This window comes from Lutra lutra, chromosome 15 (genome assembly GCF_902655055.1).
Source record: "Lutra lutra chromosome 15, mLutLut1.2, whole genome shotgun sequence".
NCBI classification, from domain to species: Eukaryota; Metazoa; Chordata; class Mammalia; order Carnivora; family Mustelidae; genus Lutra; species Lutra lutra.
The window spans coordinates 10,725,138-10,741,153 of record NC_062292.1 but is presented as its reverse complement, the minus strand read 5'-3'; the positions used below and the strand labels follow the sequence as shown (position 1 = coordinate 10,741,153).

The window sequence follows — 16,016 nt, the reverse complement described above, 5'->3', positions numbered from 1 at the left end:
AGCAGGCCGTAGCCTCTTCCTTTGCTTACCCTAAGCTCTGTTTTGTTTTGTTTTAAGAATGAACAGGTTCCCAATTTGTTGTCCACCTTTGATCGATTTCTCATGCCCTGAGGTGGTTGCTTTTGGCAATTCTCTCTAGTTTTATACTCGTTTTTGTAGAGAAGACTCTGGTCACTTCATATCCTCTTTATCGAAGTTTTTATGCATGGGGTTGTCTTCAAATAAATTGAACTACAGTCAGTTAAGCATCTGCCTTCAGCTCGGGGCATGATCCCAGAGTCCTGGGATCGAGTCTCATTTCAGGCTCCTTGCTCAGTGGGAGCCTGCTTCTCCCTCTGCCTCTGCTCTTGCTTCACGTGCTCTCTCTCTGACAAATGAATAAATAAGATCTTAAAAAAAAAACAGAACGAGAGAGAGGTTGAGCTAAAGCAGGTAGAGTCCTTAGATCAGAGCCTGATATGCAGCAGGGGCTCTAACTGTATTTGTCATAGTCATCATTATTGTTACTCGTGACAAAAACTAGACAGTCACATTTCCAGTACATATTCATAGTTATCCATTATAGAGCTTTTTTTTTTTTTTTTTGTATGAGATCTTATCTCCAGCCTCTTGGTTCTAGAAAGTCCTTTACTATAGCAGGTGTCTGCCAGCTTTTTCTGTACAAAGTCAGGTAATCTGTATGTCGGGCTTTGCAAGCCATGTAGTCAGCTCCTGGGTCCTGCTGGTGTGTTGGGAAAGCAGCCATCGACCGTCCACAAAGGAATGGGTGTGGCTGTCCACCAGTCACACTATTTGTGAAAACACGCCCCAGGTGGGATCTGGCCTTGGCACCCCAGTTTCCCAACCCCTTGTTACAGACTCACTTTCTCATGATGCTGCATCTCAGCAGTGCCAACTTTAATGCCCCAATAGAATTTTTTTTTTTAATCACCAAAGAAGAAGGAATAGTTCTACTTCCCACGCCACATTCCAGCACCTCCCAACACCTGTGCTCTGGGAACTTAAAACTTCTTCAAGACGTATGGGCTCTCAAGTACTTGGCATCTGTATCAGCTGATTTCAGTAAAAGTGCCAGTCACACTTCTGGAACACATGTCAACAACAGCACTCGTAGTATTGTTAGATACAGGCACACAACTTGGTAAGATTATTGATGGCAAACTGTATTTCATCTATTTAAAACTAGATTATGCAGCTTTTTTATGCGTTTTTAATTTTTTATGAGTATCATTTTTCCCTCCAAACAAGGGTAGGATATGTCTGTTTTTTAAACCACAGCATTCCCTTCTTGATTCAACATTCAGTCTTTGGAGATCATTCAGTCTCTAGATTATCTGTTAACCTAATTGCTCTTTACACACTGGCTTTGTACCTAGAAGTTAAAACAGCATTAATCAGGTTTTAAGACTTTTTATTGTTAAATATATCATACTTTCCAAAGGGTATATAATCACGCATGAGCTGTTTAAAGAATTATAAAGGAAATGTGCGTGTAACTGCTTCATGGTCTTCCTGGGTAGAGAAGCACTTGAGGGTACGTGAATCCTGTTTTCTTTACTGTTGACAGGTCTGCTGTGATCATTGTATATTTTTATTTTTACCATATTTTTAACTCCCACAAAACCGCTGTTTCATTTGTCAGTATTCGTAGATTTGCCCATATTCGGTGTTCTCTTTGTTCTTTATTCCTGCTTGTACCTTCGACATTCCATCTTGGGTCACTTGGCTTCTTCCAGAAGTACACCCTTTAGAAACTCCTTTTGTTCAGATCTGCTAGTGACAAGTTCTCAGTTTTCCTTTTTCCAAAAATGTCTCTAATTCATCTTCTTTTTTTTTAATTAAGACGTTTTTTTTGCAGCAGTTTTAAGTGCACCGCAGAATTGAAGGTATGAATATTTCCCATGTATTTCCTACCCCGACACATGCACAGCCTCTGGCTTTCTCCACACTACCCCCCCCCCCCCCACCCAGAGCGGGACATTCATTACAACACTGACACATGATTATCACTGAAGTCCATAGTTTACATCAGGGGTTGCTCTCAGTGTCATGCATCTTTTGAATTTGGACAAATGTATAATGACATGTGCATCATTATGGTTTCATATGTTTTCACTTCCCTAAACATCCTTTGAGCACCACCTGTTCATCCCTCCCTTGCACCTCCCAGAAGCCACTGATTTTTTTTTTCTCCATAGTTTTACATTTTCTGGAATGTCACACCTTCGAAATATAGCCAGTGTAGATTGGCTTCTTTCCCTTAGTAATACACATCTAGAGTTGTTCATGTCTTCTCATGGCTTAACAGACCATTTGTTTTCTGTACCGGGTAATATTCCATTGTCTGGATGGACCACAATTTGTTTATCCATTCATGTACTGAAGGACATCTTGGTTACTTCCAGTTTTGGCAGTTAGGAGTAAAGCTGCTCTAAGTTTATATGTGTGTTTGTGTGGATATAAGATGTCAACCCCTTTGGGTAAATACCAAGGAGCATGATTCCTAGATCGTATGGTTTACTTTATTTAGTATGTCTAGTTTTATAAGAAACCACCAAACTGTCTTCCAAAGTGGCTGCACCATTTCGCATCTCCAGCAGCAAGGAAGGGGAGTTCCCGTTGTTCCACATCCTCAGCAACATCTGGTAGCGTGAGTGCTCTGGATTTTGGTCCTACTAGATGTATACTGGTATCTCGTTGTTTTCATTTGCATTTCCCCTGTGACATCTAATGGAAGCTTGTTTTCATATGCCTATTTGCCATCTGTATCTCTCCTTTGGTGAGATGTCTGGTCTTTGGCCCATTTTCCTAGTTTTTCATTATTATTGTTGAGTTTTAAGAGTTCTTTGCATATTTAGGATAACAGTCCTTCATCAGATGTGTCTTTTGTAAATATTTTTTCTCAGTCTGTGGCATACATTCCCTTTATCTTGACAGTGTCTTTTACAGAGCCCAAGCTTTCAGTTTTCCAGCTTATCTGTTATTTCTCTCATGGATCATGTCTTCAGGTTGTATCTAAAAAGGCATCACTGGGAAGTCATAGTGGCTCAGTCAGTTAAGTGTCTGCCTTTGGCTCAGGTCATGATCCTGGGGTCCTGGGATTGAGCCCCACATGGGGCTCCTTGCTCAGCGGGAAGCTTGCTTCTCCTTCTGCCCCTCCCCATGCTTATGCGTGCTCTTGCTCTCTCTGTCAAATAAATAAATAAAAAATCTAAAAAAAATTTTTTTTAAAACATCACCATAACCAGGACTAATCTAGGTTTTCCCCTGGGTTGTCTGCTAGCAGTTTCATGGTTTGTGTTTTACATTTAGGTCTATGATCCATTTTGAGTTCATTTTTTCTGAAGGGCATAACACCTGGGTCTGCATTCATTTTTCTTTTGTTTTTGTTTTTTGCAGTGTGGATGTTCAGGTGCTTCAGCACCATTTGTTGAAAACACCATACTTTGCTCCATTGTGCTAGCCTTGTTCCCTCATCAAAGATCAGTCAGCTGTGCATGTGTGGGTCTTTCAGAGCTCAGAGCTCCCTGTTCTGTGCCCTTGATCTGCTTGTTCTTTCATCAATATCACACCCTCTTGATTACTGTAGCTTTAGAGTAAGTCTTGAAGTTCGGTGTATCGATTCCTCCAACTTTGTTCTCCTCCAGTGTCATGTTGGGTATTCTGGGTCTTTTTGCCTCTGTATAAACTTAGAATCAGTTTACTGATATCTGCAAAATAACTTGCTGGGACTTTGATTGCTATTGCATTGAGTCTATAGACCACGTTTGGAAAAAGTGACATCTTGACAATATTGAGTCTTCTTATCAACACATGGAATACCTCTCCATTTATTTATTTCTTGGATTTCGTTCATCAAAGATTTGTAGTTTTACTTATATAGAGCTTGTACATATTTCATTAGATATGTACCTCAGGATTTTGGTTTTGGGGGGGTACTAATGTCTCATTCTTTTTTAAATAGTTTATTGACGGGGCACCTGGGTGGCTCAGTGGGTTAAGCCTCTGCCTTCGGCTCAGGTCATGATCTCAGGGTCCTGGGATCGAGCCCCGCATCCGGCTCTCTGCTCAGCAGGGAGCCTGCTTCCTCCTCTCTCTCTCTCTACCTGCCTCTCTGCCTGCTTGTGATCTCTCTCTGTCAAATAAATAAATAAAATCTTTAAAAAAAAAAAGAAAAAAGAAAAAAAAATAGTTTATTGAACTCTAATTCATAGAGGGGCACCTGGGTGGCTCAGTGAGTTAAGCGTCTGCCTTCCGCTCAGGTCATGATCTCAAGGTCCTGGGATTGAGCCCCATATCAGGCTCTCCACTCAGCTGGGGGTTTGCTTCTCCCTCTGCCCATCCCCCTGCTCATGCTCTCTCTTTGTCAAATAAATAAAATCTTTCAAAAAAGAAATATAATTCCTAGAACCATCAAAAGCATACAATTCATTATATTCAAAGATATGTGCAGCCATCACCACATTCAATTTTAGAACATTTTCTTCACCTCAAAAAGCAACCCTGAACCCTTTAGCTGTATGCTCAGATTAATGAAAGATATTTTTGAGGATATAGAATACTAGACTAGGAATTTTTTGTGCTGGGCACATTGAAGATATTATTCTACTGGCTTCTGGCTTCTTTTGGCTTTACTATGATTCTTTGTAGTCTGTCTCCTGAAATTGGCAAGAAGGGAGGATTCTGTTAGACCCTGTGATGTTAGGTAGACACTGGACTTGCTCTTATGCCCCCCAAGCTTAGAAAAACAAAAAACAAAACAAAACAAAAAAATCAAACAAAAAAGAGGAAGCCAGAGGCACCAGTGTATGAGCATACCATAGTTGCACCATTCTGCTTACTTCTCGGGGTCCCTCTTCACTTAGATTTTGGCCTGACAATTCTATACTATCTTGCCAGCCTTTTATTACATTTTAAAATATCTTTTTGTATTTCAGTCATGCTGGCCAGCCTCTTTGAAATACTTCAAAATATTGTTAAATATTTCACACCCTGAAAAAGAGGACTACAAGGCGCGATGTGGGCAAAAGCCAGACACAGGACAGCCCAGTCCCCATGGTTAGCATTATAGGAAACTCTTTGCGTACAACAGAGTACCATCCTGCCTGGCTGGAGGATTCTGAGCAGTCCTCAGCACCGTCCTACAGGCAGCGCCAGCTCTGGGCAACACCATGATGTCTCGCCGCTGCTGGCCGAACTACTGGGGTCCCAGGCTGCTCATAAGCAGGTGGGTGAGAACATGGTGCACGAACCCAGCATTACACAGAAATAGTTGAACATAATGTGCAAGTTACAAATATGACACAGGCAATGTCTTCGCAAATCACTTTTCCTCAAAGATAAGTTGAAAACACAAACTTTCAGGTTCAAAATCCAACCCCATCTGCAACAGAAGCATTTCCTTAACAAGGCAGCTCCGTGCCCCTCCGTCAGTGTCCTCTCAACTACCACGGTCCCTCCAGGCTTCTCTGCATTGCTACCCATTCAGCTTGCATTTTAAAAAAACAACAGGATGGGGCGCCTGGGTGGCTCAGTGGGTTGAGCCGCTGCCTTCGGCTCGGGTCATGATCTCAGGGTCCTGGGATCGAGTCCCGCATCGGGCTCTCTGCTCAGCAGGAAGCCTGCTTCCCTCTCTCTCTCTCTCTCGCCTGCCTCTCCGTCTACTTGTGATCTCTCTCTGTCAAATAAATAAAAAAAAAAAAAAAAAAAAAAAAAAACACAACAGGAAAACATACAGCTGATCCAAGTGGGCCCTTTGGCCATTGGAAAGAAGTATTTTTATGTTACTGGGACACCTTTTTTAAACTTTGCAATAAAATCAGGCAATTTTTCCCTATTGTTTATTTCAGTGTGGATGTAACAGTGTGTCACATCTAATTACCATACGTTCACTAGCCCTGGGGACTTAATGATACTAGCTTGTGTTTATATGTAGCTGTGAATATTTCTAAATGTTCTGTCTCTTGTCTTAGGTTACTTGTGATGTGAGGGGGTCAGTCAGGTAACTACTTGGTAGAAGCAAGACTTCATTCGAATTTATCTACTGTAAAACCCCTTATTTATGTAATGTGGGCTTTGAGCCCACATTACATAAATATTTAAAATAAACAAAAATCTCTTGTGTTCTTCCCTGATTTAGAGATTCTTCGTAACAATAGGTAACGTTACCAACAACTATAAATTGTTAAACTTCTAAGAGTAAGAAAGTCCTGCCTTTTGGGTGGGGGACCTCTAGTTAGTGGAAATTAAGAGGAGTCAAAGTGTAATCTTTGCATAAGGCAATGATTCTGCTTACTCATTTTGTGGGGTAAATGAAACCCAAGAAAAATCTAATTGCGGTGAGACAAAATCTCATTGTAAGGTTATAAAATGCTATGGTAATATGTGGTGGAATTATAACAGGCACATGCATTTTATTTTTTCATACTCAAGGGGTAGGTGCTGGGGGTGTGGGGCAGACCCCCTTGTCAGTGATGGGGGCCCGGCAACACATATCAGAGAAAAAACAGGAGGTGAGGATTCATTTGAGGCAAGAATGCAGGATCATTCTTTCTTGGAAACAGGTGAGAATTCATGACTCTGATCTTCCTGTAGTCAGCAAGGCAGGCAGTGGAGGTGATGGAGGCGTAAGGATTCGTTGCGCTTATTGCGGAAGAGCACGTCTCCAGACTAACTGTGTAATGAATTAAGGTCATGGTAAGAGATAGTTCTTGTTTTAAAGCGATTTCTAGTACAGTATATACTGGTCTGTCTTTTCTTTCTTTGGTTTCATTTCCCAAAGTTAAGATCTTTGTGCTTTTTTTTTTTAAGGTTTTATTTATTTATGACAGACACACAGCAAGAAAGGGAGCGCAAGCAGAGTGGGAGAGGGAGAAGCAGGCTCTCCACTGAGTAGGGAGCCCAGTTCGGGGCTCGATCCCAGGACCCTGTGATCATGACCTGAGCCGAAGGCAGACGCTTAACAACTGAGCCACCCAGGCACCCCTCTTTTTTCTTTTTTTTTTTAAACTAGCAACAAAAGTGTATCTCATTACTAATGAAGCTACCCTACCACAAAGGCACGAGTAACTTTCATACAGCAGCTGGTTTAACTTAAAGCTGCGAGGAACATCACATGACTCCATCTGCCTTTCAGGCTTCCTTGGCCCAGTCCCTCGTGAGTTTCCATGTCATTTCTATATGAGGCTTAGAAATCATTAAAAATCCAAAATTTTTTGAAACTTGAGGCAGTTATCTGCCAGAGTCCATTATTCCCAAAGTGAAAAAGTAAAACTCAGTGTCCTATTTTTCTTGTTATGAAAAATTTCAAGCATACACAAAAATAAAATATGATGAACCTTCTTATATCCATTATCCAGATTCAGTAATTTAAAATTTTGCAACACTTATTTTATTACCCCCCTTGTGTTGAATTATTTTATTCTATTTTGTACTTCTTAGCATTTCTGAATCTGTTACTTGCTCTTTTATTACTTTTGGAAATTCTTAGCCATTATAGCTTCATGTATTTCTTTGACCCCATTCCCTTTCTTATCTAATTTGAAATTCCAGTTAACGTATATGAGATCCCCGGGTTCATTTCATTACCTCTCTGTGTTTTGCAACTAATACATTCTTTTGACCTGCCTTCCAGTTTACTAATTCGTTCTTTGGCTGTGTTGCATCTGATGTCAAGATACTGAGTTCTTGACTCCGGTTTTCTATTTTTCAGTTCCAGAAATTTCATTGGTTATTTTTTATTTTATTTCTAATTTTCTGCTAAAGTTCTTTTCTATTATTTACATTCTCAAACATACTTTTTACATTTAAAGACCTGACTTTGAGTACCCATAGGTCTGTTTTGTTGCCCATGGTTTTTTTTCCCCTTGGTTTTCAGACAGTGCTTTGCTTTTTGTATGCCCGGTTATAATTTTACCGAGTGTCCTGCAGTTGGAGGACGTTAGAAAGATAATTTTAGGTTCAGGAAGACATTTTACTTCAAAGAGAATTTACTTTTGCTTCGTGTAGTTTGTAGGAATACATCACCTTAATCCCTTCAGGGTGTGAAGGATTGAGTCTGTGAGGGCTGGTCTCTTTCTGGTTTACCACTACTCTTAGACTGTAGCCCTTTGGAGGCCACAGATGAAAGCCAAGGATGTTTACCAGGGCTCCTTTTCATCCTTGTGGCACCCTGAGCTCATTTCTGTATGTCCGTTTCTGAGATGGTCAAAACCTCTGCTCAGCTCTTGAAGGGGAAGGTGGCAGCAAATGTATGAATCACCTTCTTGAGCTTCTGTTCTTTCTGCAGTTTTGACTCTTCCAGATCCCTTTGCCTCAGTGGCCTGTAATATCTTCAATTATTTTGTAAATTTTGTCTAACTTTTGTTGTTTTTAACAAGGGGTTTGATGTGAAACAAACTAATCCAACATTGCTGGAGGGAGAAATTCTGCTGAAGAAATTTAAATCAGATCTCAGACATGACATCATTTTATCCATTCATACATTAGCTGGCATCTCGGAAAAATGCGGACATTTCCTTACATGCCAACACTGCCTTTTCAGGTTCAGATTTCCTAGAATTCCCAGAAATGTCTTTTAATGATTGTTTTGTTTGAGGTCAGATGCACAAGGGCTGTATGTGACATCTGGTTGTTGTATCTTTTGAGTCTCTCTTAATCTAGAGTGGTCTTCTCTGCTGCCATCTTTCTCTTTTCTTGCCACTGACCTGTTGAACTTGCGCATCAAAGTCCTTTAGAATTTCCCATATCTCAGATTTAGCTGGTTGCTTCTATTTGATCCTCTATCTCTTGTTTTTCCCATGAAATGAAATTTAACTGCGTGGGCTTGATTAAATTCAGTTTTGTTTGTTTAGATAGTACAGAATGATTCCTGTTGCATGATATCAGAGAGCACCCGAGGTCTGATTTTTACACTGTAAGGATGCTAACAGTGGTTGGTGGGTTCTGATGGTAACAACATAATCCATCCATTATAAAATTCTCCATCGTTCTTTGATCTGTTTGGTTACTCTGAAGTACAGTTTATAGAGGCAAGTTGAGCTCTTCTTTTAATTTTAGTCATGTCTTTGACATCAGTTCTAGAAAAATCATCCCGAACAATAAATGTTTTTCTTCCTGCCTTCAATGCCCAAGCTGCTCCCTGTAGTGAAGCCGTGTGATTGGTAATTACATCGTGTAGGGAAACCTCAGCGGGGCCAGCAGGGCAGGTCCTGCCACCAGGACTACCTGAGAACCTTGAGCTTAAGGCATTCCTCTTTCCAGACTTGTAGCCTCCTCGCAGAGTGGGCAGCAAAATGCTGGTGCTTATGGGTCTTAGTCAAAGCTAGCGTGTGTGCTATTTTGCTCTGCTTAGTTAAGCACATTCCTTCCTAGGCACTTACTCGCCACAGAAAATAAAGGCAGTTTTTCTATCCTGGGCTCAGCATTCTGGAGTGCGTGATCACTAGTATCGTAGCCACAGAAAGGAAATGTATAACGCCCAACAAGTAGGCCCGCGGAATGATTTTGTTCCTGTGTGCTCTGCTTGCATTTCTGTAGCTGGCATTTCTGTTCCTGGGTCCTGCAGTCAGCTCCAGCTCTGCCGGAGCCCAGCAAGCCTCTAGACCCTGCCTCATCAGCTCTATCAGATCTTTCTCTTCTGTCCTGTTCACACTGTCCTGCCTGTAGTGCCTCTTCTTAGATTTTCTTTGTCTCCCATTCTGATGAAAATAATCACAGCCCCATTCAGGGGTGCCCAGATGCAGATGAGCAGAAGTCCAAACTTCCTGGCTTTGCATTTCTGTCTCTGTGTGGTCTGGCCTGAGGTTGGTGTCCTATCCCACCTTGTGTTCTGTCTCCTGACCGTCACTTGAGTTGCCCGTGTCTTCCCATGCCCCACGTGCCTGTCCTGGGATCCCATGACCCCTTCTGGTTGGAACCAGCTCGGGCTGTGTGGCTCCAGAAAGGCTCCCCTGGTCACCAAGGGCTCTCCTGCTTCTGGAGCCCCATGTCTGTGCCATAGCAACCCTCGCACTCCTTCTGTGTCATGATTTTATCTGCCTCACTTCTGCAGCTAGACTGGGTCCCATCCAGGGCAGGGATTCTCCTGGGACTTCTCATTCCTTACCACCCTGGGCACAGAACACGGCCTCTCGTATGCCCCCCCTGCTCCATCCTACTTAGATTCCTGCCTTGGTCCCCACCCTCCTAGGCCCCCCCCCCCCCCCCGAAGCCATTTCTGGGTCAGACTCTTTGCTGGCCTTCATTTTTGGCAGAGCCATGATTAAAGACAGCTGGCAGGCCCTCCTCTGTCCTCATCACGGTCACCCATGTGCCCTCGCTGGGGACATTCTCCCAGCAGGAGGGAGCTTCCCCGGAGTTGCTCTGGGGGCAACTCCAGCAAGTAATCGTGATTGTTATTCCAGATGGCAGCTGGGAGGCTTCCAGAAACAATCCAGGCACACGGTCAGCGATCGCCGGAGCCGCGACACTGCTCCATAAATATTTATGTGGAAGTCCCCCTGGCAGAGGCGTCCCCTCATCCTCTCCCGACTGAACTTCACTTTGTTTTTTTCTTTAATATCTTTAGGCAGCTGGAGCAGGTACCTGTGAGGGCGTAATTACGCGCCACTTTCTCTCCCGGCACGGAACCAAGGGTTTTTCTCTCCTTCTGCTAACCGACATGACAGACATCCATTTAGTGGCATGATTTTTAGTATAAAATTCCTTCTTGGCCTTTAAATTTAATTATTCCATATTCATAGCAATGAAATCAAATCCCAAATCCAGGTGTGCTTTTCGAGGAACGCGTCCGGGGCAAGTACCTCCTGATCATGGTGCTCTGTACTTAAGCCTTTTGTCTGCGGCTCTTAAAATCTCTTCCACACAAGTAGATAATGATGTTCATCTTGTCCGGGGTGAGGGGTGAAGTGACTGATCTCCTGGCCCACTCAAGAGATGAAGACAAATCCAAGACCAGGTGTGGCCTTTGTCTCCCCTCCCCCTCCCCCTCCCCCCGCAGTTCTTTCAAAGAGCACGGCCGGCCGCCTGTCGGTTGAAATCCCTCCTCTCAAGGACTGCTTCCCACTTCCTGAAGAGCACGAACGGAAGGAGTTTCTATATCACCTTTCGTGTGGGGAGGAGTTGAGGTTCAGGGAGAGGGGACGGCGAGGAGACCGTGTCCACTTACCAGAGAATATGTGTCTCCTGCTGACTCGCCCTCCTGTCCGCCACACAGTGGAGCTTAGATGTGGTTCCACGAGTTCACAAGTGAGAAGCCCTCAGAGCAGAGCTTGGGACACGGTGAGCCCCATGTGAGTCATGACACTTAGGGCAGAACCCGTCGTCTCTGGACAAGCAGCGTTTGAAGCGTGCCCTTGCTCATGCTAGCAGTGTGAACGGGCTTCCCTGTTCCCGCCCAGCCAAGCTGGCCCCAACCCTTGGAGGCCAGTTTACATCCTGTTTCCTTCCTCCAGGAAACCTTCCTGGTCCAACCAACCGCCAGTCGCCTCTCTCTCCTCATAGCTCTTGCATGATTCTCTCCGTGTAATTCACTCAGTGAGCTGAGCGTGGCCATGCACTCAGGCCTCGTTTGGGCACGAAACGATGCCCTCTCCTGTCCTGTTTTCTAACTGTGGAATGGATGTTTGTCTTGTGTCTGGTGGGCTGGTTGGGCCTTGAGGGGAAAGGTCATAGCTAGACATCCCCCGGCCCCAGAAACAATCCCGAACATACAGCAGGAGTTCGGTAGACTAAGCTAGATGTTGCGGGGGCAGAAGTACACATTTTATTGAATCTGATATGATAAATTCTTGTTGAATCACATGGAGGTTATATCAGGTCTGGAGCATAGCCCTGAGTTTTTCATTCCTTGCTCTACTTATAAACCCTCTTCTATTCTGTTACATGGGGAAGAGGTCAAGCTTTTATTGAGCACCTCCTGCATGCAGGACAGCATGGAGAACACAGATGGGGCGCCGGAGTAAAAGCTCCGTAATGTAGTGAGATGATAAGTAAATACACAGGTCCTGTATGAAAGATGGGCACGATGAACTCCAGGGGCTTGGTGGTTAAAAGGAGGGCATGGTGGCATCTCAGTGGGATCGCCATGGGGCGTCGTGAACACTTCATCGTGGACTGAATATGTACTGAGTGGCCATCTTGTGTTCCAGGGCTGTTCTAGGTGCTGGAACCTCATAGGCAAGGCTGGAGGATAAGCTCAGCACGTGGTCTCTCCATGTGTCCCCACCCCCTCCCCGAGAGAAACGCAGAGATCCACCCTTGTCTCCCTTCTCTCATGTTGATTAGTGAGACTTTCCAGGCTGTGATTTCCTTCCTGACACAAAGGACACCTTCCCGTCCTGACTACCCAGCTGACCCTCTCGGTAGCTCCCGAACACCCCCAGCCCGGGTCTGCCCCTGACCCTTTCATGGTCTCCTGATGGGACACTGGCCGCAAAGGTGAGAGCTGCTGACATGGTTTACCCTTTGGTTTCTTCCAGGATTTTCTTCCCCGGAAGCCATCCCGTCCGAGGGGTGCAGGTCATGAAAGTTGGCAAACTACAGTTGCACCAAGGCATGTTCCCCCAGGCGATGAAGAACCTCAGACTGGTGAGTGTGCTGGGACCGCGTGTCCTTCTGCAGGGCGTACCGGGTCGCCTGTCAGCAGGCCGCATCCCTGTGACTTGTAGTGACTCTGTGCAGTGCATGTACACACACATTTGCATGCACACGCATGCCCATCACTGTTCAACATAATGACCAGCTTTGAGAAAATCTGATTTGTGATATTTGTGGATTTCTGTGGTCTAAATGCGTGCACCGTGGCTGATCTCAAACTACCCATGGAAAATCGACCAGCTCCTAAAATTCATGACAATATAACAGTCAGGTCTTAATAACGGGCACAAACTGGTCTTCGGGACACCACTACCCCTGTGCCCTACTCCAGGTGAGCAGGTCACCCTTTTCCATGCCGCCCCCACCTACCCCCGCAGACCACAGTCCCTAATCCCTGCCTCTCAGGCCAGCCTCCTGACCACCTGCCCAGATCCCACCTTTGCAGCCTGTACCCCCTTCTAGCCTTCCCTCCCTCTCCCCGTGGCCAGCATACACTGAGCCGTGCCCTGCTGCCCAGGACACCTTGAACTTGATCACACTTAGATCTTTACCAAGACATTTCCTCTACCTTAAATGCTCTTCCACCCACCCCTGGGGCCTGGCAGGTTTTCTCCCTGTACTCCTGCCGGTGTGACGACGCTGCCCGCAGAGCACTGGCCACACACAACAGGCCCAGCTCAGAGGGGCTGCGGGCTTGGTTCCAAACCACTGCCATGAAGTTAGTGTCACAGTTAAGAGAGTCTAGTGAAGTTTTCGGCTTCCTAGCGTCTATGGAAATTATGTTTATGTGATATGTCTCGTCTATGAAGTGTGTCACAGAATTATGTTGAAAGAAAAATATATACGTAATTTAAAAATACTTTATTGCTTAAGAATGCTAACTGTTGTTTGAGCTTTCGGGGAGTCATAATATTTTTGTTGCTGGTGGCTGCTGACTGGTCGGGGTGGTGGGCGCTGAAGGTTGGGGTGGCCGTGGCGATTTCGTAAAATCAGACCACAACGAAGTTTGGCTCATCGATGGATGCTTCCTTTCATGAGGGATTTCTCTGGAGCATGCGATGCTGTGTGATAGCATTGGACCTGTGGGAGAAATTCTCCCAGAGCTGGAGTCAGTTGTCTCAAACCCTGCTGCTGTCTTATCAACTTAGTTTATGGGATATTCCGAACCTTTGTTGTCGTTTCAACGATCTTCACAGCATCTTCAGCAGAAGTACATTCCATCTAAGAAACCACTTTCCTTGCGCCTCCATGAGAAGCGACTTCATCCGTTCAGGTTCCATCTTGAGGTTGCAGCCCGTCCGTCCCATCCTCGGGCTCCGCTCTTGATTCTCGTTCTCCTGCTCTTTCCTCCCTGTCTGCCGTGACTTCCTCCCCTGAGGTCTTGAACCCCTCAGAGTCCTCCCTGAGGGTTGCGGTCAACTTCCTCCAAACCCCTGTGAATGTTGGTATTTTGATGACTTCCCATGAATCACGGATGCTCGTAATGGCATCTAGAGTAGATGAAATAGAAAGGTGAATCCTTTCCAGAAGGTTTTTGATTTACTTAGCCCAGATCCATCAGAGGAATCATGCTCTGTGGCAGCTATAGCCAAATGAAATGTAGTTCTTCAGTATTAAGACTTGAAAGTGCAAATTACTTCATGATCCATGGACTTAGATGGATGTTGTTAGGGGTCATGAAAACAACCCTAATCTCATTGATCGGCTCCATCAGAGCTCTTGGGTGCCCAGGTCCATTATCAACGGGCAGAAATCTTTTGAAAGGAATCTTTTTTTCCCCTAAGTAGTAGGTCAGAGCTTAAAGTCACCAGCTGCCTTAGTGCCTGAGAGTCAGCCTGTCCCTTGAAGGTTTCAAGCCAGGCATTGACTTCTGTTCTGTAGCTGTGAAAGTTCTAGATGACCTCTTCTTCCAGTATAAGGCTATTTTGTCTCTGTTGAAAGCCTAATGCTCAGTGCAGCCGTCTTCATTTATTATCGTGGCTGGATCTTATGGATAACTAGCTCCGTAAGTTAGGTTAGGCTTTGGCTTGAGGGAACGTCGTGGCTGTTTGATCTTCCATCCAGACCGCTGAAACGTCCTCCATACCAGCGGTAAGGCTGTTTCACTTTCTTACCATTTGTGTGTTCACAGGAATAACACTTGTAACCTCCTTCAAGAACTTTCCCTTTGCGTTCACAGCTTGCCTCACTGTTCGGTGCCTCCGCTGCCATCCCCTCAGCCTCAGTTTAGACACACCTTCCTCACTCGCCTTAATAATTTCTGGCTTTCGATCTAATCTTCCTTTCACCTGAACACACAGCGGCTGTTAGAAGGGTATTAATTGGCCTGATTTCAGTATCATGTCTCAGGGAACAGGGAGGCCCGAGGAGGGGTGGTGGTGAGTGGCCAGTTGATGGAGCAGTCAGAACACACACAATGTTTATTATGTACATATTTATTATATGTGTCTTATATGGGCTTGGTCCATAGTGCCCCAAAACAATTACTGTGGTAACATCAAAGATCACAGATCGGGGCACCTGGGTGGCTCAGTCGGTTAAGCATCTGCCTTTGGCTCAGGTCAGGATCCCAGGGTCCTGGAATCGAGCCCCGCATCAGGCTCCCTGCTCAGCGGGGAGTCTGCTTCTCCCTCTCCCAGTCCCCCACTTGTGTTCCCTCTCTCACTATATCTCTCTCTCTGTCAAATAAATAAATCTTTTTTTAAAAAATCATAGATCACCGTAACAAATATAATAATGACCAAATAGTTGAACCATCACGAGAATCACCAAAATGTGGCACAGAGACACAAAGTGCACCAATGCTGTTGGAAAAATGGTGCCCGTAGACCTGCTTGACATGGGGTTGCCATGAGCCTTCAATTTTTTTTTTTTTCTTTTTTTAAAGCTCGGTATCTGGGAAGCACAGTAACGAGTAAGACAAGGTAGCCTATAGTAGGGATACCTGAGGCCCAGGAGACCGGGAGGTCTTTGCAGTTATCTGGACCAGTTCAGTGCTGTACAAATACCTGAAAGGAGGAGGTGTTCCTTGAGGGAGGAAGGCGGGGAGGAGGGAGAGCGGTACATACAATGGCAGCGGTAAGTGCCGAGAAACTAAATGGGAGAACTGGGTCTGTGTTGGAATACAAGAAAGTTGTTTATTTTCACCCTCTTCATGAGCCTCCATGCCCCTGGGCTCTCTGCTGCCCCCTCCTTCCCACCCCCGCCGAGCTCCCTCCCACCCAAACTGTGGCTTCCAGATGGAGAGCTGGTGTCCTCACCAGGTGCAGGTATTGGTGGGTCTCAGGGAGACCTGCTGTGTATGGTTTCACGTGGAGCACCTGATACTTGAACAGGACCCCCTGGGCCTCAGGGCCATTGTCTGCAGAAGAGCTACAGTGGAGAGATCCCGGCCCACCCTCAGGTTGCTCGGAGAAGGC

The 16,016-nt window shown here is 45.0% G+C and overlaps 1 protein-coding gene across 2 annotated transcripts in view; it reads left to right on the top strand.

Moving 5' to 3' along the window:
- Positions 1-16,016, top strand: part of SMYD3 (SET and MYND domain containing 3) — a 703,294-nt gene that overhangs the window by 674,551 nt on the left and 12,727 nt on the right. For both annotated transcript variants that reach the window (XM_047703851.1, XM_047703852.1), the window contains one exon: positions 12,480-12,588. In XM_047703851.1, coding sequence (XP_047559807.1) covers positions 12,480-12,588 — 109 coding nt within the window. The remainder of the gene's footprint in view (positions 1-12,479; positions 12,589-16,016) is intronic.